This window comes from Alosa alosa, chromosome 13 (assembly GCF_017589495.1).
Source record: "Alosa alosa isolate M-15738 ecotype Scorff River chromosome 13, AALO_Geno_1.1, whole genome shotgun sequence".
NCBI lineage: Eukaryota > Metazoa > Chordata > Actinopteri > Clupeiformes > Clupeidae > Alosa > Alosa alosa.
This window is the reverse complement of record NC_063201.1, coordinates 2,688,436-2,713,435: the sequence shown is the minus strand read 5'-3', so window position 1 is coordinate 2,713,435 and position 25,000 is coordinate 2,688,436. Positions and strand designations below refer to the sequence as shown.

General features: G+C 44.3%; 1 protein-coding gene across 1 annotated transcript in view; it reads left to right on the top strand.

Annotated features, from left to right (window-relative positions):
• The first annotated feature begins 1,668 nt into the window (after window positions 1-1,668).
• The window catches only part of efna3b (ephrin-A3b), a 66,907-nt gene continuing 43,575 nt past the window's right edge, over window positions 1,669-25,000 (top strand). Inside the window, 1 exon segment of the mRNA XM_048259992.1 lies at window positions 1,669-2,538. Within this exon segment, the coding sequence (XP_048115949.1) occupies window positions 2,414-2,538 (125 nt within the window). The 5' untranslated portion in view covers window positions 1,669-2,413.

Below are 25,000 nucleotides of genomic sequence, written 5' to 3'. Positions count from 1 at the left end.
TGTGTGTGTAATGTGTATTCACACCAAATTGGTCCACCATACCTTCCCAACTATGCACAGTATCCCATTAGCTGCCATCAGGCTATTTACAATTTTCTATTACGTAACTTAGTGAACACTTATCAAAAATTAACGCGCACACATTTTGTTTGAGCAGGAGACACACACGCATGCAGGCACGTAGGCTACTTGTTGTTTTTTCTTTTACTCGGCTATCTATCTATATATGGTTATCAGCACACAATGTTGAGCTAATTAACTAATTCAATACTCATGATGGATATCACAAGTTTAAACAACAGAAAATATGGAGGCAGCAAAGCTAGAGGAGTTATTCCAGATGGGCAAGAACAAGGTAGGCAATTGGTGTGCTTGTCAGAACGTTAGACTGCATTACAGCTGTTTAAAGCCAGACGTCAAGAACGAAACAAGGTAACTTTAGCCTGTATAGGGCTGTATCAAGTTGTCCAAATGAATAGGTCATCATAGTAGATGTTGTTGTATTATTGCATGTGGATGTTGTTATGCTATGTAGGCTATTTTTTTGCTGACCAATGCACGGGGCTAAAACCGGGAAACGGACAAATATTGTCCACGCTTATTTGTTTTTTTTTTTTTTTGTTTTTTTTGCGGGGGGGCGATGGGTCGGGTGTGCGTACCATAGCATTAATTCCTGCAGGCGCCCCTGCATTCTATTGATTATTTTATTGATTAATCATGTAGTTGTTTAATAGATAAGTCATGAGCAGAGTCCAAGAATATGTCCTCAAATGCCTTGTTTAGTCCACAAGCCTGTCACAGAGGAGCAAATAAAGCAGAGACGTTTGAGGGGGTAACATCAGATAATTTTGAGGTTGTTTACTAAAAATATGACACAAACCGATTAATGATTACCAAAATAGTTGATGATTGATTTAATAATGAATTGGTTAATTATTAATTAATTGATTAATTGTTGAATAAATGTAGTAACTACCTATATTGAGTTGCTTTGGCAAAACAATGTGAACTTGTATCATTGCCACTAATGCTAACTTTGTCAAAGATGAGACAATATTGAGACATTACACTGGAGGAAAGGGTCTGCAAGGGAGAGAAAATATCAGGCATGATCAAATAGAGATAGAGAAATCTGAAGAAAAAGACAAGAGGGCTTAAATCATATTAGTGTGGTGGGTGACCGAGCAGGCACACTACCTGCACTTGCCTTGTCTTCGATGAGAGACAGACGGAAGCGAGGAAGCGAGTGAAAAGACGAGAGAATCAATTTACCAGCCTAAGAGGATTTCCCATAATAACGCTGTATTAGACAGGATTGTTTGACTTACACTGTCTGGGGAGGATGATGAGAGAGAAAGAGTGAGATAGAGAAAGAGAGAGAAGAAGAGAGAACAGTTAGATTAGTTTAAAACACATGATGTCAACGCAAGGAAATGCAATGCATATTGTTTAACCAGTCCGTTTCAGCATCTTCACGGCCTTAGTGACCAGAGATGTTAATGAGTGACAAAACATCAAGTGATGCTCACAGTTGAACGGCGCTGACCAGAAATGTGCTTGCTCCTGAAGTTGCGCTTTTGTCCCACGCAGGGGGGTGGAGTTACAGACTGAACGAGCACAGCCTACCAAGCAGAGAGAGCGAGAGATAAAGAGAGAGAGACTGTAAAAGAAAGCGTTGTGGCTGTAGATGGAGTGAGGGTAATAAGACGCCGACAACTTCCCCGTCACATCGCTCTGAAAGTGTGCACCATCTTTCCAGCTCGCTCTCCGATTACGCACACAAATACACGGAGCTTGCACCGTGGTCTAGGATCACACCTTGCCTGATCCTGGAAACGAACATTCTGGCTTTAGCAAGAATAATTTGCAACTAATGCGAAGAACGGTGCTTTGATCGGTGCAGCCTTTGTTGCTTTCCTGTTCCAGCGTCCGATCAGCAGCGCCGCGGAACCGCCTCCTACCGGCGCTATAAGCCAGTCACTTCAAGGAGGCCAGCGAGCATCTCACAGGGGGGTAGACCTCTCGCTCCCTCCGGGTATTTAAGCCGCGACCACCCCGACAGCGAGCTCTCTGCCGAGCACTTGGACATGAGAGGACCGGCGAGCGCTCGGCCAGCTTCAATCCTGCAGTTTCTGCTAAAGAGAGGGATTTTTGGGGTACGGGGGGAGGGGGTTCTTACAATGGAATGTGAGTTTCACAATACCTAACCACCCCGAGACACTGGTGCGAGGCAGCAGTTAGTTGCATAGAGGTCTTTGCGCTGGTTTTGCGCTTTATGCCGCTGCAAGCGTAGAATTCTGATAACACTTTTTTGGCGTTGGAAACAGCGGGCTTCCCATCTCCCACTGGAACGAAAGCTCAAGAGACAGAGACAAGAAGCGGGAGCGGGAAAGAGTCAGACGCAAAGAGGAGAATGAGAAAGTGGAGGATTATGGCTTTCGCGACGGTGTGCTTGTGCCTGCTCACGCTGACCTGCGCGAACTTCCCCGGGGCGTCGGGGAGCAGACACACCGTGCACTGGAACAGCAGCAACATCCAGTAAGTTCCGTCCGTCTCCCCCACGCTTAGCTCTCCGTCTCGTGGCCTACACTCGCAACACCTACTCAGGTGAGGTAGAGTGGGCGCGTGTGTGTGCAAGGTGGAGATGTTTCTATTAAAGGAACAGTTGCACATCTCTGTCTCTCCCCCGTCTCTCTCTCTCTCTCTCACACACACACATAGCAATTCAGTATGAGATGTACATTATATTTATTGTGTCCTTTGTATGTGTAACTGGTTGTGTAATTCGAGAGTGTGTGTGTGGTTGTGTGTGCTTGTATGTGCTACTTATGGGGGGTGGGGGAGGGGGCATAGGGGGTGGCATGACTTGGTAAGCTATTTCTCCATCACTGTATTTGTAGTGGTTACAATTCCTACTAAACATATCCATGCTTTACATGTATAAATTGATAACAGCTGTACACTTGCATGTGTGTGTGTCTGTGCGTGTGTGTATGTGTATTTTTCTGCCCAATCCCCCCCCCATTTTGACCACCACAGTGTGTGTGTGTGTGTGTGTGTGTGTGTGCGCGCACACACTGTTACTATCCAGTCCCTCTGGCTCAATCGCTTGCCTTTCCCACTCAGTCAGTTCAAACTTCTTTGGTGCCTATAGAGAACAGGAATCTATAACAGGCATGTTTGGCAAGCATGCAAAAATGTTGGTTTAATTAGACCACAATGTTTCTTATGAGCTAGAATGCACATGCAAACACACACACATGCACACTCACACACACACGCACACACACGCACACACACACACACACACACACACACACACACACACACACACACACACACACACACACACACACACACACACACACACACTCACTCACTCACTCTTTTCGTGGACTCCTTTGATCACTTTATGGCCCCTGCTGTATCCCTCCCTCCCTCCATCCCTCCCTCCCCTTCTCTCTCTCTCTTTGTCCCTCCTTCCTTCGCATCCTCTCTCTTTCTTCAGCTCTATCTTTCTTCAGCTTCCCCTGAAGCCCCAGCTGGCAGGGATTCACCATACTGCATTCTGTATTCATGTTGATATTACTGGTAGTGGTAGTAGTAGTAGTAGTAACAGCCTCCCACTCATTGTGTGTGTGTTGGAATGTGTGTGTGTGTGTGTGTTTATATGGATTTTGAGTGTGAACCAGTGGGAATATGTGTGCACTGAATGCTGGCAGGACTCTTAAGCAGAGCCCTTTGGCCTGTGTGTGTGTGTGTGTGTGTGTGTCACTCTCCCACACTCTAGCACCACTGCTGCCGATAGTGGTGGGAGGCAGAATGAATGGAGAGATGTAGCAAAGTCCTGGATTACATTCACAGACATACAGAACATTAAACCTGTGAAATGTTGCATAATATATTTTTATTTGGTTGTTTGTGGTTTGTGTGTGATATGGTTTTCAGTGAGTGTTTTCATATGAGCATTTCATGTGCTATATCATGAGGCATGTACAGTGTGTGTGTGTGTGTGTGTGTGTGTGTGTGTGTGTGTGTGTGTGTTGTTTCACAGGTGTTGAGTTTGTTATGTATATGGGTGGGATGTGGCCGTGGGTGTTTTGTAGTCTAGTAATGGCTTCCAGCTCTCTCCCTCTCTGATAGAAATCTATAAAATAATGCAGAGATCAACCCAGTTTGCAGGTGCTGCTGTAACACACTCACTGTAAAACTCAAGTATGGGCCTGAATGGAACATTTTTCTAAATCCTTATCCAATAATACATACTTTACCAGGGACTCACACACACACACACACACACACACACACACACACACACACACACACACACACACACACACACACACACACACACACACAATAGCAACCTACACACATACACACACGCACACACACTAGCAGGATAATACAGATTTTATAGTATAGTTTATAATTGCATAATGAAGTAAGTAACTTAGTAAGTTCTATTGTAACTTACAGTCACGTTTGGCTGCTCCATCACTGATGTGACATTTAGATAAGACCTGAGTAATGTATGGCAACACCATGCCAGAGTACTAAATCAAATATCACAAGGCTCATGTTGGTATCCCCGCCACACTGGTTCATATTTTGACAGGGAGCATCATATCATTATTATGCACTGTGTGTGTGTGTGTGTGTGTGTGTGTGTGTGTGTGTGTGTGTGTGTGTGTGAGTAGAGAGAGAGAGAGAGAGATAAAGTGTTGGTGTGTGAGAGAGAATGTTATTAAAAAGGGTTATATCAAAACCACATTTTTATCCACATTATTGTGTCTCTACCCTCCCTTTTTTCTACACACACACACACACACACACACACACACACACACACACACACACACACATACACACACACACACACACACACACACACACACACACACACACACACACATTCACACAGTGAGACCTTTATATGAGCTGTAATCCCCTTTTCTGTGGACGGAATCCCTTAATTCTTTCACCTTTTTTGCATTAATGTAAATTGTTTGGATATAACAGTCCCTTCAGGATTTTAAGCCTTTTCTGAATCTGTTGTGACCTACAATGCCTGATTTCACATTTCTAAAACATTGTGATGGATGTTGCAGTGTTTTTTGCCATTTGTTGTAATTAAATTGTTGGAGCAATTTATTTGCCCTTTTGAATTTGAAAATTGAGGTAACTGATCTAGTGAGAACACTGTTCCGAATGTTGTACGTGAAACAAGAATAAACAAGCAAAGGATTACTAAAAATCTAACAAAGTATGCTTTATTTATGTGTAAATGAAGAAATGCATTGACAGGGTGAATTCACAAAGCTTTATAAATAACCTTTTACAGAACTCAAACTCAGACTGAAAACAAGATGTCCAAAAACGATTTAAAAGGGTGTGACTGAAAAAATTGGGGGAAACTATCAAAAACTGAAAATAGTTGAATGACTGAAATTATTGTGATGTTAGTGATGTCACGTATGTCACATATGTCACGTATGTTGTGGACTAAAGAAGAGAAGTGAGTATGAGACATTTTTTTTGTTTTGTTTCAGTTTTGTATTGCCGCTGTGAAGAGAAGTAAGCTTCCTGTTGCCTACTTGTACAAAAGGATAAGAGCAATAAAGCTGAAATACCACTTAACTTACTTCTCTGTTTCATTACTTTAAAGTAAGAAGACTAATGTTTTTTGATTACCTTGTAAACTGCTGTCATTATCGATAAAAAGTATAGGCAACATGTCTAGAAGCTTAACATTTGAAACTTTGAATGGTCAGCAGAACAGCAATGTATGTCTTTAGTCATTTGTTTTGGTAGGACATATGCATTCATGTGGTGTAGTGACATCTGGCTAAATAATATGCTGTGGTTGGTGAAATTTCTTGAGAAACTACAAGAATTGAACAATTTTGCAGAAAAGTTGCGACGGTTGGAAAAAATTGCAAGAATCACCCAGAGTTTGCAATGTTTGGTTGAATTTCTGTTAATAGTTGCGATTTCAACATCGTGAAATCCTGGAGGGACTGAAATAATCATTATATTACCATTTATGTGTGTGTGTGTGTGTGTGTGTGGTGTTCAGGCCTTACTCTATGCTGATGACATAATGTTACCTCAGCCTGGCCTAGTTTACCTACTAGGGGTGGAGATGTAGGGGTTGGATGAGGAGAAGAGCATGTATGTAGAAAGAGAGAGAGAGAGAGAGAGAGAGAGAAGAGACAGAGAGAGAGAGAGAGGAGAGAGAGAAAGAGAAAGAGAGAGGAGAGAGAGAGAAAGAGAGAACATGTGTCTGTTAGGTTGTCTGTTTGGTTGAGTGTGTGTGTGAGCAGTGTAACCATGGTATGATCAGTGGTGGAATGTAACGAAGTACAAATACTTCGTTACTGTACTTAAGTAAATTTTCCACGTATTTGTACTTTACTTAAGTAAAATGTATAGTGCATACTTTTGACTTACTTCGTTACATTTTACAGCAATTATCTTTACGCTTTCCTCCTACATTTCTACAACACCATCGTTCCTTTTACTATACATTTTATGATCAGTTTTTTTCTCTCTGACAAACACGTTTGTTTTACCAGGGGCTGGGTTGCTACCAAAGATTCTGGAGCGCCACGTGCATTCTTAGAAACATAAGCTTTTAGTCTAGACCAGGCAAAGCGTGAGCTTGTAGCCATCTGCATTCGGTAGGCTATATTCACCAGACCCATGGCTACACTGTACATACAACTGTGTTCTGTGCCTTTCTCTGTCTGTTATCTGCAGCGTTAGGGCCTCCTCTCCGATGAGATTGCTATCCGCTGGATCAGCTTGTTACAGTCTATGCCCATGCTTCTGTCACACGCCTGATCATTTGCGGCACAAATGAATGGTAGCCTAGACTATTAATGAACCGTGGCGGAAAAAATGTAACATTTTCCAGATTAGGAAATATTCCTTAATTGTGTGTGATCAAATAAAGATGCATAGCCTACAATTGGGGTAGTAATGTGAGCTCATTCAATGTCTATGCGTCTGCTAAGTGAAACTGAACCTAATCATAAAGACACCTTTCTCAGCAACTTTTCTGTTCAATCAGCATAATTGGCATTACGATCCACCCGACGTTTCCCTTGTCTACCCCGTTAAACTTCAGGCTCTCGTGTTTTGCTGAATGATATTACTCAGCAGATCACCCTAGTAACCAGAATTACAGTCTTGTAGGTCAGAATGTAAACTGGGCCACAGATGGCAAGCACAATTGCATTAGCTTAAAACTATCTAGTTGAGTATAACCTAAAACTAGCTTAATTAAAATGCCACAGCCCATACTGATTTTTCCTTTTAGAATATAGATATTAAGAGAATAAATCATTATGCAAATACTTTTACTTTTAATACTTAAAGTACATTTAAAAGCAGGTACTTTTTACTTTTACTTAAGTAGGGTTGTCATTGTGGTACTTTTACTTTTACTAAAGTAAATATTTCTCTGTGTATTTGTACTTTTACTTAAGTACTGAGTTTCAGTACTTCCTCCACCACTGGGTATGATGGTAAGTGTAACTTAAGTGTGTGTGTGTGTGTGTGTGTGTGTGTGTGTGTGTGTGTGTGTGTGTGTGTCGTGTGTGTGTGTGTGCATGTGTGTGTGCCTGCATGCGTATTGCAGGTGTGTGCATGGCATGCGTGTGTGTGTGTGTGTGTGTGTGTGTGTGATGTGTGTGTGTCTGGCCTGCGATGTATGACATTTTTTTTGGAGAGAGCAGTTCTGGAGTAAACACTACTAAAGTCCCTGTCGGCGACTAAGCAAAAAACAACCAACAAAAACAACCTGTCCGGTGAATTCTTATTTATCTTTAGACATTCACACACACTTTCTGCACACACACACACACACACACACACACACACACACACACACACACACACACACACACACACACATTTATATTTTATTAACTGTTTCTCTCTCTTTTTAAACACACACACACACACACACACACACACAATTCATTTAAAAGCACACGCAGCAGTAAGGGTTTTTTATACTTTTCCTGTGAGTACTGCAGCAACTGGAGGCTTTCACCAGAATACTGATCATACTCATCACCCATATCTGCATATCCATTGCTGTACACACACACACACACACACACACACACACACACACACACACAAAGCACATACAGACGTAAGCATATTCATGCATTCTTATTTACTCATGCAGAGTCATGAAAGCTGTAACAAGTGCCTCTAGGATTACTACAGAGGCATCCACACACTGGACACACACACACACACACAAACACACACACACACAAGCATCCACTCTGGACACACACACACACACACACACACACACACAAGCAGCCACACACTGGACACAGTTCTCAGATATGCCACAGAAACCTTCAGATAAACACACAATAACACACACACACACACACACACACCTATCTAAAGAGAGCATCATTCCACTGTGTAAGACCTAGCAGCCTGTGGTGTCGGCTCAGAGATTAGGCAGAATGAACACAGTTAACAAACATTGAGACTAACTTAGCAGGCAGATCTGCATGAGCAAGCTGCACCATGAAGTGTTGCACATTCATCTTTATATGCTAAGCTGTAAAATGCCCTTTTGAAAACTATTTAGATTGATTTTAATGGCTTTGGATGTAAAGTAGTCTAATTCTGTTTTTGAGTTCAGTAACACTGCAGTAAGGAATGCTATCTTGTACATTTTTCACTGTGTCCTAATCTTGAGCGATGCAAGGAGGCAGCAACGGATAAAGGAAATCGTTGTTGATTAGAATGTCGTTGTGCTAACTGGCATTCAGCATTGAAGAGCGATGCATCGTGCCATGACGTGTCGCAGTGCAATGAGACATTTTTGACCCAAGCGTTGACGGATGGCCTGTCTCAATTTTTTGACTTGATGCACTACCTCTCTCACAGATAAATCGTCAAATGCAGACAGCACCCTGGTCACTTGCACTAGGATACAGTGAATGTCCCCTAGATTGAGTTCTGGAATGTTCCAAAGGAACAGGTACATCAGTTTAGAAATACTCGAATAAAATAAAAAAAATTGTATATACTCTTTCAACAGAATTCATTTTGTAGAGTTGATTCTATTATGCTTTTCTATACTCTTCTACACCAACACAATACTTATTTTTAATTTTTAATACATATTTTTAATACATATTTTTAATACATATGTTTTTGATTTCATTATGTTTTCTTTTGTTTCATTTGTTCATTTATTTTGTTTCATGTACTTTTCTTTTGCTGTCTTTTCTCTCCAGCCTAAATCTAATAGCATTGTTTTGTTGTTGTTTGTTTGTTTGTTTTGTTGCCGTTGTGGTTGTTTATTGTGCTCGGTTGGAATCGCTCCAAAAGTACACACACCACCCATCTGGTATTCCGATCCGACTCGGTGAAACACTCTCCGCATCTCTAACCAATCAGACTCGGTGAAACACTCCGCATCTCTAACCAATCAGACTCGGTGAAACACTCTCCGCATCTCTAACCAATCAGACTCGGTGAAACACTCTCCGCATCTCTAACTAATCCGACTCGGTGAAACACTCTCCGCATCTCTAACCAATCGGACAATGCTGGCCCTGGGCTGCTGCACGGAGAGCCAAGCCTGGGCTGGGCGGTGCTAATGGGAGGGTGACAGACGCGCCCTGAGGATCACCCGACCGGTGAACAAACACTGACAACTTAGACATTCACTTCTTTTGTATCTCCACTGAATAAAACAACTGTACAACTGTGCAATACTATATTTAGCATCAGTTATTTAGTATTTTATCCTGTGCAGTGCACTCTTTTAAACGTTTTAGTTTGCATATGAGGGCAACTGTTGTATGTTTGAGCTGCAGATGAGGTTCCTAAAGGAGAAATCCGGCGAGTTTTCACATAGATCTCCGTTTCTCGGGGTCACCGGGTACTGTCGGCACAGACAAAGGGAAAACAATCGATTTTACCGCCAGCGGCTAACGTAGCCACGCAGCGACAGCGCTACACTCTGGGTGCATGTCCGTGAGCTCCCATGTACATGCCCCCATGCTGTAGCGCTGTAGCTGCCTGGCTTCTGCTTTAAAAGTATATTTTGAGCTCCCTCTCAGGTAATGCACCAGAATTCTGTTGTGTCATGCAATGACAACAAAGAAATGTATCGACCTATCTATCTTAAACGACCTTCAAGCATTAAGAAAAAGCAGCTCCATTCAGCCACATCACAAGGCTGACAAAAGACTCGACTATTCTCACAGTTAGGTGTAGGAGTTGGCATACCTTCACCACCTTACCAGTAAAGCTCTGACATTGTTTTACCTTAGCAGTCCTGCATGGGGATTCTTTCCCAAAATTACCTCAAATTTGAGTCAGACATTTCCCAGCCTGTGCTGCTCTGCCTAGTACACATGTAGGCACACGGGGAGAACACACACTACACACACTCTACACACACTAAACACACTACACAGCACAGGGAGCATCACATGCAGTATAATATCTCATGGCCTAGTACACACATGTAGGCACACAGGGAGAACACACACTACACACATTACACACACTCTACACACACTACACACTCTACACACACTACACAGCACGGGGAGCATCACATCACATGCAGTATAATAACTCATGGCATTGTCTTGATGAAGAGAAAAGAATCACTGTGGAATTTATTGTTTATTTTATATTTAAAGTGGGCTAAGTAAGTTATCTGTACAATGTGTAAGGCTTCGCTTATTGGTTCTGGGGGATGTACCCGGTGGGAAGGTAATTAAGAGGACACTCTCGTTGGAGGAGAGGTGTGAGATGGAAGTGTCCTGCCGTGTTTGGTAAATAAAACTGTAACCTGTAACTTGTTTTCTTCCATGCCTCAGCGAGATTAACTGTTCCACTAAAGTCCATGGTATGCTCCCGCGTCTGTGTCCCATGCACATGGTGCGTGAAGAGAATTGCCTCATCAACGCCCACGTGGGGGTTTTGTGTGTTTCCTAACAATTGGGACCGCGCGTTAATGACACACGTCTTCGACGCGTGCAACTGTGCACAGAGGAGCATAGTACTTACTTAACTTCTAGGGTTACACATACACATACACACACTAGGGTTACACACACACACGCTACTGCAAATGCCTTGCAGTGTACTTGCACACGTACACGTTAAAATGTGATGCTGTGCTTGTATATTAATGCAGTGAAGCACACATGATAGTGTTCCATACACATGGTGAGCTACTGTATGGGTACTGTGTTATACTGCAGCTATGCAAGAGTGCACAGGTTGACGTGATGTTGTGCAGTACAAATATAAAGTAGCTGTTCTATGCAGCGCACATATTGGTGAAGTACTATATATAACTGTGTAATTTAGTGTTTAAATTGTAGTGCTGGTTTTTTTCAACTGATTGTGACCCAAAGAACAACATTCTCACTAAGCAACTTGAAGACCACTCAATAAAAAACATAGCGATGACCACATTGGAACTACTTTTTAAGTGCACGGGCAGTGACCACCAGCAAGGCCCACACACGCCACCCATGGGCTGTGGAGCGCTGGTTGACAACCTTTGGAGTCGTGTGGCGACTGCTGCAGCTCTCTGGTTTCAGACGCAGTGAGTGCTGTGACTCACTCAGGCCTGTGACTAAGATCTGGAGCAGGGGAGGAGCCGGTGGAGGTGGCATTCAGTTATTTATTCACTTGTTCATTGGTTTGCTTTTCTTTCTTTGTTGGTTTGTGGGTTGGTTGGTTGGTTGGTTGGTTTCGTGGTTGGTTCTTTTCACGTTGTTTTTGTGGATGACAAGCGGTGACCTTAATCAGCGGTCATTATTAATACAAGAGCCCTTGAATCAAATAAATCACTTTGCTTTGTGCTACTGTCAGAATGCTCATGTTGGGCTATTGTGATGTTGTTTGCAATTGGAAATGAAGTGTGTGTGTGTGTGTGTGTTGTCTCGATTTTAACACATAAATGCACGTGCACACACACACACACACATACACACACACACACACACCTTTTCTCTCTTTTTTCATGCTCTGGCTTTCCTTTTCTTATCCATTTTCAAAGGATGCTGGGGGATGTATTCCCAGGGGTACTCACTGGGAGGGGAGGATAAGAGATGTGTGTGTGTGTGTGTGTGTGTGTGTGTGTGTCTCTGTGAGTGTGTTTGGATGGCTGCGTGTCTTCACTGTCTCTGTGTGTAAGTGTGTGTGTGTCTCCAGTTTATTTTAGGATGATTTTTATTATGGTAATGTGGCACATTTTTGAGATGTCGTCTCAACGCTGATCAAAGCCAAGTAGATCTGACACACTTCATACTCCACTCCTCTTACACACACACACACACACACACACACACACACACACACACACACTGACACCATTCCCTCATTGTGATTCTTCTCATTTTTTTTCTCTATTTTTTTTGTAGGCTGCAGTACAAAGAGACAAGCAGCATGTTTATGTGTGTGTAGCTGTGTGGCCTAAAGACGTCATACACACACACACGCACACATGCGCACACACACGCACACACACACACAGAGGCGTAAGGCTCATGAGAGCTCCTACTTGGTTTGTGTGGAGGATAGCGTAGACAGAGAGGAGGTTATGTAAGTACTGTACTGGGCCCTCTCTGCTCTGAGCTGCCAGCCCACGTTAGCAACGTTAGCAAGATTAGTCACCCATATTTGGCCTAATGTCCTCTCCTCCATTTCCCTCACATTCTCTTTTCTTCCATCCTGTTCTCTGTCTCTTCTCTTCTTCCCTCTCTGCTCCTCTCCTCTCCTCTCTTCTCCTCTCCTCTCTGCTCCTCTCCTCTCTGCTCCTCTCTGCTCCTCTCCTCTCTGCTCCTCTCCTCTCCTCTCCTCTCCTCTCTGCTCCTCTTTTCTCCTCTCTTCTCCTCTTCACTCCTCTCCTCTCTGCTCCTCTCCTCTCCTCTCCTCTGCTCCTACCCTCTCTTTTCTTCTCTTCTCTTCTCTTCTCCTCTCTCCTCTGCTCCTACCCTCTCTTTTCTTCTCTTCTCTTCTCTTCTCCTCTCTCCTCTGCTCCTACCCTCTCTTTTCTTCTCTTCTCTTCTCTTCTCCTCTCTCCTCTGCTCCTACCCTCTCTTTTCTTCTCTTCTCTATTTTCCTCTCCTCACTTCTCTTCTCCTCTCCTCTCTTTTCCTTTCCTATCCTCTCTGCTCCTAATCTTTCTTCTCTTCTCCTCTCCTCTCCTCTCTGCTCCTCTTTTCTCCTCTCCTCTCCTCTCTGCTCCTCTCTTCTCCTCTCCTCTCCTCTCTGCTCCTCTTTTCTCCTCTCCTCTCCTCTCTTCTCCTCTCTCCTCTCCTCTCCTCTCCCTCTCCTCTCTTCTCCTCTTCTCTCCTCTCCCTCTCCTCTCCTCTCCTCCTCTCTGCTCCTCTTTTCTCCTCTCCCTCTCCTCTCTGCTCCTCTCTTCTCCTCTCCTCTCCTCTCTGCTCCTCTCTTCTCCTCTTCACTCCTCTTTTCAGCTGTCTCCTTCGTTCCTCTCTTTCTCTCCCCTCCTCTGTTTTTGCTTGCGTCTCGTGGATGTTTAAGTGTGTGTGTGTGTGTGTGTGTGTGTGTGTGTGTGTGTGTGTGTGTAAGTCCCTCTGATCTGATCTGGCATCAGTGGGCTCCAGTGACGGGAGAGGCTGTGTCTACACACCTCCCCTTTTCTTTAGTAGGAGACACACACACACACACACACACATACTCCAGATACCATCAGAGGCCTTTTCAAGAGTGTAGAGAAAGACTCACATCAGCGCCCGAGCACCGGACGGCCTCCCGGGGTGTCATCAAACGGGTCCGCTCTGAAGTTCTCACAAGAGTTCTGTCTCCTCTGTTCCCCCTGCCACCGTCACCGCCAGACAAGGAGGAGATTTCCAGCTGGGTGGAGGAAGAAACTCACACCTTCATCTCTGGGGATTGTGAAGGAGAGGGAGAGAGGGAGGGAGAGAGAGCGAGAGAGAGAGAGAAAGAGAGAGAGAGAGAGAAAGCACTACAGTACTGAGACGCTAAGTGTGACCTCTATATTTTTAAATGTGCCGTTGTATCAGAGCAGCCACTGATCTTGAAGTTCGTCTGTGTTTGTCAGTGTGTGTGAGTTGTTGAAAACACACTGTTACACAATAACATGCAGTGACACACAGCTAACGGTAGAGTCCCGGCTAACAACAGCAGTGTTTGGATTACACCTGCAAGGTAAGGGCTTCTATATACTCAACGCACCCGACCGGTAGCGCGACAACGTGACGTCAAAATGACGTAGATCTTGCTGGCGCGCCAGGATTGAAGCCAGGTAGCGCGAGGTAGCCATAGACAGTAAAAGAAATGGACGAACAAACCAGTACTGCGCAGACTCGCACTTAACTTCGTGACGTTAGCCATCGAACTGAATCTTGTAACTCATATGATAGATACACAAAGTCATCAAAGTTAAACATTTATTTATGTATTATTATTAATATCATCCTCACAAGTGATATCAAGTCATGTTAATGTTGAAACTACCACACATGATCATCTTCAAAAACAGTCATGGTAAAACAAAACAAAAGTTATAGTGCTAACGTTAACCTTGAAGCTAATCTTCTTTCCACTTTTCCTGACCTCTGGTCAATCCATGAAAACCTCTGAAATGATTATCGTTAGACTACCTAGCGGTAAAACTACCGTTTTCATTAGGTTTACTTGCCTCAATGCTTTACCTTAACATTCAATGCTATTGTAGGCTACATTGCTTTGTTCACAAGTTTCCATGCTGGCGGGACTACGCTTCTTATCCAAACAATCCAAACGAAACGTTAGCTTCCCTGCAACCGGACTGCGCTAACTATACTTCTTAACGGCAACCCTAACGTTACGCATTTAGTAGTCGTAGTCTTGTTTACCTTTTATTGTTTATGTAGATAACACAGAAGCTACAATTTCGGCACAGGATATATTTTATATGAAGTTATGGTATTTCAAAAAAATCCTAAAATGAATGGGCTTCTATGGGGTTAGCAGAGAAGTGGTCCCTCCATCATTGATTCTTCTACTTCCGGGAATTCACCTGCCCCCTTGGAGGTAGCACACCACTCATTTTTTTCAGACGAGCGCGACAAGGCGGAAACAGGAAGATGGACTAGTTCGAGGGCAAGCAAGAGTTGCAGTGTTTTGTTACAGTCGTGAATTTTTAATAGTTTGCTGGATAAGTTAACAAAGTTACCAGTGAGGGTTGCAACACATGGAATTAAGAGGAAAGAATAGAAACGATTTATTTTCAAACAAAGGATATCTATTAAGGCCTGAACAAAATCTCTTTCCACTTCAGGAAATTGCACAAACTCAATAAGCTGCTAGCTAGCTAGCCAGCTAACTAAACTGTTTAAATTATTAAAATTTCCCTCGGGATGACTAAAGTATCTATCTATATATCCATCTATCTATATCTATCTGTCTACCTGTGCACACACCTTGGAAACTAGATGATAATGATGATGGTAGTTGTGAATATATAAGATGATGGAAGTTGTGAAGTCCTGAAATATATCTCTTACAGTATACTTACTGAAGTGAATTAATGCAATATATTTCTTATGTTGACACATAGCGCTATATAATATTTAACCTAATCCTACCCATAGCGCAAGCCCTAAAGCCAAGTGCCTCATGTTACAGCATGCACTATAAAGTACAAAGTACCTATCAATTCATTATTAAGTACCTACTACCTAAGGACACTTGATATTACAGTAAGTTTGCTCAAAGTGTCTGCTGAATGAATATACTTAAACATGTAAAATGGCAGGGGAGTGTGTGTGTGTGTGTGGGTGGAGCAGGGGTGTGTGTGTGTGTGTTCACGTGTGTGTGTGTGTGTGTGTGTGTGTGTGTGTGTGTGTGTGTGAGAGAGAGAGGAGCTGATCTGTTCCAATTCCTCCCCCTCCCTCCGACTGGAAAAGGCCCAGCTGAGGAAGTCCTTCTGAACGAAAGTGAATAACCATGGCAACGCCCCCTCCGTGGGAGCAGGTCCTTTTCACATTTTCACATTTCTATCCTTTTCCTCTGACAATGTGAGAAATGATTCATTAGTCATTTTGTGTGTGTGTGTGTGTGTGTGTGTGTGTGTGTGTGTGTGTGTGTGTGTGTGTGTGAAGAGAGACAGACATACTGTGCTGAACTGAATTGTGTGTCTGGGGGTGTCTATTGCATCTATACTATCTAAGTGTGTGTGTGTGTGTGTGTGTGTGTGTATGCCTGCATGTTTATGTGTGTGAATTAATGTGTATGGGGTGAGGAAGGTGGAAAGCTGAGAGTGTGTGTTTGTATGTATGTATGTGTGTGTGGGTGTGTGTGTATGTATGTGGGTGGGTGGTGTGTGTGTGTGTGGGTGGGTGTGTGTTTCTGTCTAACCATCTGTGTGTGTGTGTGTGTGTGTGTGTGTGTGTGTGTGTGTATGACTGAAACAGAGACAGAGAGAGAAGTGGGAGTTTAATGGGTATTTCAGAAGTCGTCATTAACCGGGTCTAGTGTGAGGCCTGTTCACCCTAATCACCAGCATAATTACACAATTAACAAGAGATTCTCTCTCTCTCTCTCACTCTGTGTGTGTGTGTGTGTGTGTGGCAATGAGCACATTTGAAATGCCCTGGCTAAATTATGACCTTGTCACATGGCCTTTTTTATCAGCCTGTTTCAGGCTTAACCACTGGAAGGACATGTGTGTGTGTGTGTGTGTGTGTGTGTGTGTGTGTGTGTGTGGTGTGTGTGTGTGTGTGTGTGTGACAGAGAGAGAGAAAAAGAGAGGGAGAGGGAAGAATAGAGTATCAGAGTATCATCTTCATATGTCATACTAGGTAATGCCCCTGATTGAGTGATTAGACCCATATCAGCTAACTGTCCACAGATGTCATCAGTGTGTGTGTGTGTGTGTGTGTGTGTGTGTGTGTGTGTGTGTGTGTGTGTGTGTGTGTCTGTGTGTGTGTGTGTTGTGTGTGTATGTGTATCTGTGTGTGTGTGTGTGTTGTGTGTGTGTGTTCTCATCTAATCACAAGCAGGATGCACAAGCACATTTTGCATTTGCTTGCTTGCGGTAAGTGTGTTTGTATGAAAGACACTCAAACAAACAAACACGCACACGCACACACACACATACACACTCTCTCTCTCTCTCTCTGTCGCTTTCTGTTCCCTGGCATTACATTTTTAATCTGTGAAGCTGTACCCCCCTCCTTTCCTCTCTTATGTCCCCCTGTGCTCAGTGTGTGAGCTCTGATATGGCTGCACTCAGTAGAGCTCTCCACAGGACCCTCCACCTAGCCAACCCAGATAACATGAACCCAATGGATGGGGGATTTAAGGTAGCTTTCTGTGTGGGAGTGTGAGAGAGAGAGAGAGAGAGAGAGAGAGAGTGTGTGTGTGTGTGTGTATGTGTGTGTGTGTGTGTGTACTGTGTGTGTGTGTGTGTGTATTTGTATTTGTCTCAAAAACTATGTTTTTGTTTTGCTTTCCTCTGGACAAGGACAAAGTTTTATTTTGACACTTAACACATGAAGTGTATCACCCATTCTCAGAGTCACTTCATTCTTGCTGGCAGCAAGGCAGTTGTTGATATATTGTATTTTGGACCAGTCAAGGTATTTCAGTTGTGCTTCTTGTCTACACTCAACTGGGGTAGGCTTCTTATATGGCAATGTCCTTAAACTACTTTAACTAGTTGAGGAGTGGGCTTTAATGATTGCACACACACATATTCAGATTCACAAGTCCACATATTCCCATTCATTCACACAAGATGACACCGTAACAGGCCTATGCAATACTTACACACCCAAATACTGTACACACCCACAAATAGCACTCTTTTTCATGCACACACAGACACAGACACAGACACACACACACAACACTCTCATAGGCAAGATAAATCCACACACTTTGTGATGCATTGCACTGTCACCTTCTGTAGCAGATATGGCCCGCACCTGTCAGGCCCGCACCTGTCAGGACGAAAACATAATGGAGTGAAACAGAGAAAGGGATGGAGAGAGAGAAAGAGAGGTGGAGAGAAAGAGAGGTGGAGAGAGAGAGGTGGAGAGAGAGAGAAGAGTTGAGTGTTGGTGAAAGATTGGGTCTTATCTGGGACTCAATTCGACAGCCATCTGACAGCACTTTGCCCAGTGATGACAGCAACAGACATACACACACACACACACACACACACACACACACACACACACACACACATCTTATAACTACAGTATATACAAACACATTTTAGAATGTGACTGGTTTATTTTGCAGCATCTACATTATGCAGGAATGTGGCCACAGAATATTGAATAGGTTTTGCATTATACACATACATACTAGAGAGTGTGTATGTATGTGTGTGTGTGTGTGTGTGTGTGTGTGTGTGTGTGTGTGTGTGTGTGTGTGTGTGTGTGTGTGTGTGTGATCTCTGTAGTATCTCCATGTGGATATTATCCAGCCTGAATGGCAATAGATTCCCTACTCATTCCAATAAGGCCTATTTGAATTTGAATGAGAGAGAGAGAGAGAGAGATGATGGGGAGAGAAGGAGAGAGGGAGAGAGAGAGAGAGAGAGATGATGGGGAGAGAAGGAGAGAGAGAGCAGTGGGGGAGGAAAAAGTGGGAAGATTGCAAGTCTGGATGGAGAAGGGAAAAAGCTTGAGATTGGGGGATTGACCCCGCTGCCAATCAATCCTAATTAAAATTGGGGTCAATTGTAATTAAATCGAGTCTCACATGACAGATTGGCTGTGAATTTGGATGTGTTTGGATCTGTTTACTGTGTGTGTTTGTGTGTGTGTGTGTGGGTAATGTGTGCAGCGCGTGTCGTGTGTGTGTGTGTGTGTGTGTGTGTGTGTGTGTGTGTGTGTGTGTGTGGTGTGTGTGTGTGTGTGTGGACATCTATGAGTGTGTGTAGACATCTATGAGTGTGTGTAGACATCTATGTAGACATCTATGAGTGTGTGTAGACATCTATGAGTGTGTGAGGAAATTTAAAGTGGACTCTGTCACTCTCTTCCTCTTTTACCCTCTACACATGTTTGTCATGTTAGTGAGTGTCATGTTGCTGTTTTTGTTGCAGGTCACTCGTGTGTGTGTGTGTGTGTGTGTGTGTGTGTGTGTGTGTGTGTGTGTGTGTGTGTGTGTGTGTGTGTGTGTGTGTGTGTGTGTGTCTGTGCCAGAGCAGAGGCATCAAGACCTTTCTTGGAAAAGCTGGACCTCTTTTTTATCCAGGGAAAGGCTGGAGGTTTAAAGCTTAAGATTTAAATACATTAGCATTTCAATGGTGGGGTCCACTGCTCCAAGGCCAGTTTAAAGCAGGATCGTGTGTGTTTGTGTGTGTGTGTGTGTGTGTGTGTGTGTGTGTGTGTGTGTGTGTATGTGTGTGTGTGTGTGTGTGTGTGTGTGTGTGTGTGTCTGCCTGTGTGTTCATGAATGTGCTCATGCATGCGTGCATGTTTTCCTGGGTGTAATCAACAACACTACCAAGATTTCCTTTGCATGTATAAACCACGGTTGTCAGTTACCCACTGCTCAAGCAAACAACTCCTCAGAACATCTAGTTTCCTGGGCACTAATTGGCTTTTACGTGACATGCATATGTAAAAAAATACACCAACATGTTTTAGTTAGTTCCAGCTGCTTCACTTTTGTTTGGCGTAAAATGCAAATTATGGTTTTAAAGTGGAAATTTAAGAGGTTGACAGACAGGCGTTTTTTCGTCTGACACATACTTGCTGGAGCTTAACACAGGGGGAACAGAGTGGTCAAGCATAAGCTGCTTTCAGACATGTCCTCCGCAGTATATGCAGATCTTTGTGAAACGGAGGTCCGATCCTTCAGGTGATTGAGATATGATGCTAATATGCAGAGATTATGTGTGTACGACACCGACGGACATGAACAGAATCTCCGCATGGTTGAGGTGGTTGGTCTCCGCGTTCAGGTTGAAGATGCGCATGAAGAGAATTTCCGCATGTTCTTCACTTCGTTCAGACATGAGCTCATTTACATAATGTCAGTCGGAAATACTAGGAAGAGAGTAGTATAAGAGCCGGCTAAGTTCGGAGTTCCAAGTGTCCGATTATGCTGTTCAGATATACGGCCCAACTGCTTAAAGCGACACACGCACGCACACTATTTGTTTATCACCGGCTTTGCAAATAACGATGTCCACAGACAAGGTAGTATTGCACGAGTTTATAAAAGTATGATGTGTTGAAAACATTATTTTAAGGTACAAAAAACTCTTTGGTGTTGCTTTAACATCCGCAGAACATGCGGACTTACACCTCACGGAACATGCGGACTTACACCTCACGGAACATGCGGATTTACACCTATGTCTGAAAGCAGCTATGGTCAGGGACTGGGTGTCCACTAGTCTAGAGGAATACGCCTGGATTCAGGGGAAAATAGGGCGGCTGGAATGTCTCTGATTTGGAACAAAGCTTTCAAAAGCCAATCGCGGAGAGGGGCAGGACTTGTGAGTATGCACATGCACTGGGTGTTTCATGAAAATACCGCCGACAGCGAACTAACAACCAAAACGATGGCGTTTAGTTTGCCTTTGTGGTCATCTCTGGCTAGCCGGTCAGCTACAACCGGCCAGGTTTGGGAGACAAGGCTTTTGCCAAACCCCGTTTGGCAACCAGATTAATATGCCCTGTCCTTTTCTTAGGCAAACGAGACATAACTTCTGCAGAGGTTTAAAGCAAATGTTGTTACGAACTTCAATTTCTTCAAAAATCGACTTCAATTATGTTTGTATCAGCAGCCATTTTGCACTGGTTTCAGTAGGAACTTTTCCCCATTAACACAGCGGAAGTGAGATCAGTGGGCGTCTCTGAAAGTAGGCTTCTTCCGGTTATGAAGGTTTTGGCCCAGAAGTTTGTTCTGCACTGACACTGAATGAGCTCTTTAAGCTCCTGTCTATGTGTGTGTTCATGGGGTTGTCATTTGTTTTTGGGTGCTCCTTTTAAAATTCATGACATCCTTCCTTACCCGTGATCATCCGTCAGCTTGCTTGCGTGTGTGTGTGTGTGTGTGTTGACCAGGTGTTTAATGTGTATGTGTTCATATGCACGCATGCCTTTTTACTCAGTCTTTGTCCATTGCAATTAGCAGCCAGTTCAGGCGCTCATCAGCTGTGCTCTATTTCATCTCTCTCCATTCTGAGAGACAAGCCGAGCGAGAGGGAGGGATGCATGAATGGATGGAAGGAGAGGCAGAAGAGAGAGTGAGGAAGAGAGAAAGCCAGTGAGGGAGGGAGGGAAGGAGGGATGGAGGGAGTGAGAGACAGAGAGACAGAGTGAAGAGGTGATGGCCCATCAACCCTGGGTGTTAAGCAGTGACTGCTAAACAGCTTTGTCATTTGTAATTAGAGACATGGGGCAGATCTGTTGTCATGTGCTTTTTTCCCACCCAAACTCCTGACTTCACACTCTTTTCCTGTTGCTGTTTTGCCCTCACCCCTCTGCTCCCGTCTTCTCCTAACCCCCCCACCACCACCAGTGTGGGTATTGACAGACACAGAGAGAGAGGTAGAGAGAGAGGGAGAGAAAGAGATCTGCTTGACGAGGGCCGTGAGGGAGCTGCTTGGATGCCAGAAACACAAGAGAAGCAGACGGAGCCGTGTGCGGCGCGGCACGCGTGGAACATGCATGCACAATGAGCCGGCACCTGCTGCACGCCATAGCAACCGCTGCACGCCATAGCAACTGCTGCACGCCATAGCAACCGCTGCACGCCATAGCAACCGCTGCACGCCATAGCAACCGCTGCATGCCATAGCAACAGCTGTATGCCATAGCAACCGCTGCACAGCATAGCAACCGTTGCACACCATAGCAACCGCTGCACAGCATAGCAACCGTTGCACGCCATAGCAACCACTGCACGCCATAGCAACCGCTGCACGGCATAGCAACCGCTACACGGCATAGCAACCGCAACCCAGAGCCGCCAGAGGCCCACGGGCAGGGCCGAGCCGGGAGTCACCTACACAGTCACACCCACAGTCACTGCCACAAACAGCCCTGACAACATTGACACTCATCAGGACTCAGGAGCAACTTATCGTTATGGTTGCGGTTATTGAATTTAGCAGACACTTTTGTCCAAAGCCACTTACAGAATTTGAACATTAAAACAGTTCAAATTAATAGTAAACTGTTTTGATTTGTTTAAGTTGTTAAGCCTGCATTAAGTAAATTAGTAATAATAACAATAATATCAATGCAATGTCAAATATCAATAATGAAAATAAACCATAATATACAAGCCATAACTCTAAAAGAATTCCCAGAGGAAGAATAATGGAGTCCTAGTTAGTTAACATAGTGGTGGACTGACTCATCCCATTCTCAGTACCCAGGGCTCCTTGTTAGAGTAATCAAGACACATTGATGCTTGTTGGTCAAAATTACCTTGTGGAATAGAAGCCGCTTTTGAATTTGAACGCCATTGTTCCAGTAGGCTAATGCTATTGATGTGCAGTCACTCTAAGAATATCAGTTAAAGGATAGTGATTAAAGTGGTTCATATTGGAGGCTTTTAGTAAGTGCACGAAGTCCTGAGGAGAGTGAGGTGTGTAATCATGACTGGGCATCGTGACGCCGTGTTACTGATGGTGGCTAATCTCTTAGGCCACACCGCATGCATCAACTAGAGAGCTTCATGGGCTAGCCTGAAGTTTAAGTATGTAAGTACACACACACACACAAGCACACACACACACACACACACACACACACACACACACGCACGTGTACTTGTACGTCACTGGTGCTGCCATCTGCCGAAGTCGCCCCCCTGGGTTCAATCCCTTTACCCACAAATCACTGCAACACCACCAGCTGTTCTGTTCAGTGGGCACACCGGTATGCCAGTCATTGCTAGCATTAGCCATTTACACCTGCTGCCCACGTCTTAGCCAGCACAGAGGAGAGAGGAGGGGGTGAGGGACTGGGGGTGTGTGTGTGTGTGGGGGGGGGGGGGTCTGTGATACCTCAGGGGAAATTCTCTGATTCCTCACCTCACCTTACTCACATGCACGCACACACACATAAGCATGCACACACAAACATGCACAAGCGTGCACACATGCACAGACACACACACACACAGACACACACAGACACACACACACACACACACACACACACACATGCACACACATACACACACACACACACACACACACACACACACACACACACACACATACACACATACATGTGTGGCGCACAGACATACACACACACATACATGTGTGCACACACACACACACACACACACACACACACACACACACACATACATGCACATCTGGATGAAGATCCCCACAATTCTCCTCTAAGAAACTCTTTCCCATCCCCCTACTGCAAGCCTTGCTCACCTTGAATGTCTCTGCTAACGGGTACACATACGGCAGCACAGAATTCCCCCATCTGTGTGTGTGTGTGTGTGTGTGTTAGTGAGTGAGCGCCAGGCTCTCACCTGTGCAGCATATGCTTCTGGATGGATTTGCTCCCCAGCTGGTCACCCAGAAAAGCCCCACACACACTATTGTGTGTGTGTGTTTGTACGCGTGTATGTGTGTGTGTGTGTTTCCATTTTTTATAAACTGACTTGCTAGCAGCCATATTGGATGTTGACATGCATAATTAATCAAACACCGGAGCCAGTTCAGTGGATGAATATTGAATCGGGCAGTTTGTGTATGAATTAGATAAGGTTGACCCTAATCAATGAAATCCACCGACAGACATGCTGTGGCCAGCACTGGGCATCTTGTCACTAATATTTACAGTTAAACCAGCTGCAGTATTCATAGACACCTGTGTTTGTAAACAGCAAACACAGAGAGCAGAATAGGAGGAAAGCCCTCTCTGAACCCTACCAGCCCTTTATGTTCCTCATGTGTTCCTCCACCTACCAGCCCTTCATGTTCCTCATGTGTTCCTCCACCTACCAGCCCTTTATGTTCCTCATGTGTTCCTCCATATGCGTACGCAGACCTCAGGGTCGCTCTAGCTTTCATCCCGTCCGATTTGGCTGTCCGACACAATCAAACGACAAGCGACTGTGAGCTTCTCTCTGCCCTGGAGGGTCCTTAGGATCACCAGTCAATCCCCCAATAAGTTGGCTGAGTTAGGCTGTATTAGTAGCAGATGGGTGCGCTAACCAGCCAATCAGATTTGCCCATTTCAGTGCGCTCCAGCACTGTAATCCTTCAGATATGGAATTTTGCTTAAGGCCTTATGGCTGTCAGGAAAGCAAGCAGCTCCTAATCCATCAGACCGAGGCAAAGAAAGTGAGATGTTAACCAGCATTATCTCCTCTAGACTGAATAAAGTAAGACAGCCGACGTTAGGTCCTGCTTGCTATAGCCAGCTGGCTGGTTAACCGCTAACTGAGTAGCAGGATGATGGAGTATTTGGGGACACGTGTGCTAACTGAGTATCAGGGTGATAGAGTATTTGGGGACACGTGTGCTGGTTAGCCGCTAACTGAGTAGCAGGGTGATAGAGTATTTGGGGACACGTGTGCTGTGAGTAGCAGGGTGATAGAGTATTTGGAGACACGTGTGCTGGTTAGCCGCTAACTGAGTAGCAGGGTGATAGAGTATTTGGAGACACGTGTGCTGTGGGAGAAAAAACAACTGAATAGAGAAAGCAGAGGTTGAGAATGCTTGAGTAAGTTGCAGATAACATTTAAAGCAATGTTACGTAGTTTCTAAGCTAAAACTAAAAGCTGAATTTTTTTGTCACATACAGCAAACATCACCTCACCATCCACTGGCTATCTCTTCCCTGAATACACTGTTAAAAAACACAGTCTCTCTGGACAGCCCAGGCTCCAAAAACGGCAACAAAAACAACTTGGTCCAGCTTGGACCAAACATAACAAACTGTTTCAGCCTATCACCCGACGAGATGTGCGTTTAGGAGAGCTTCGATTGTATGGG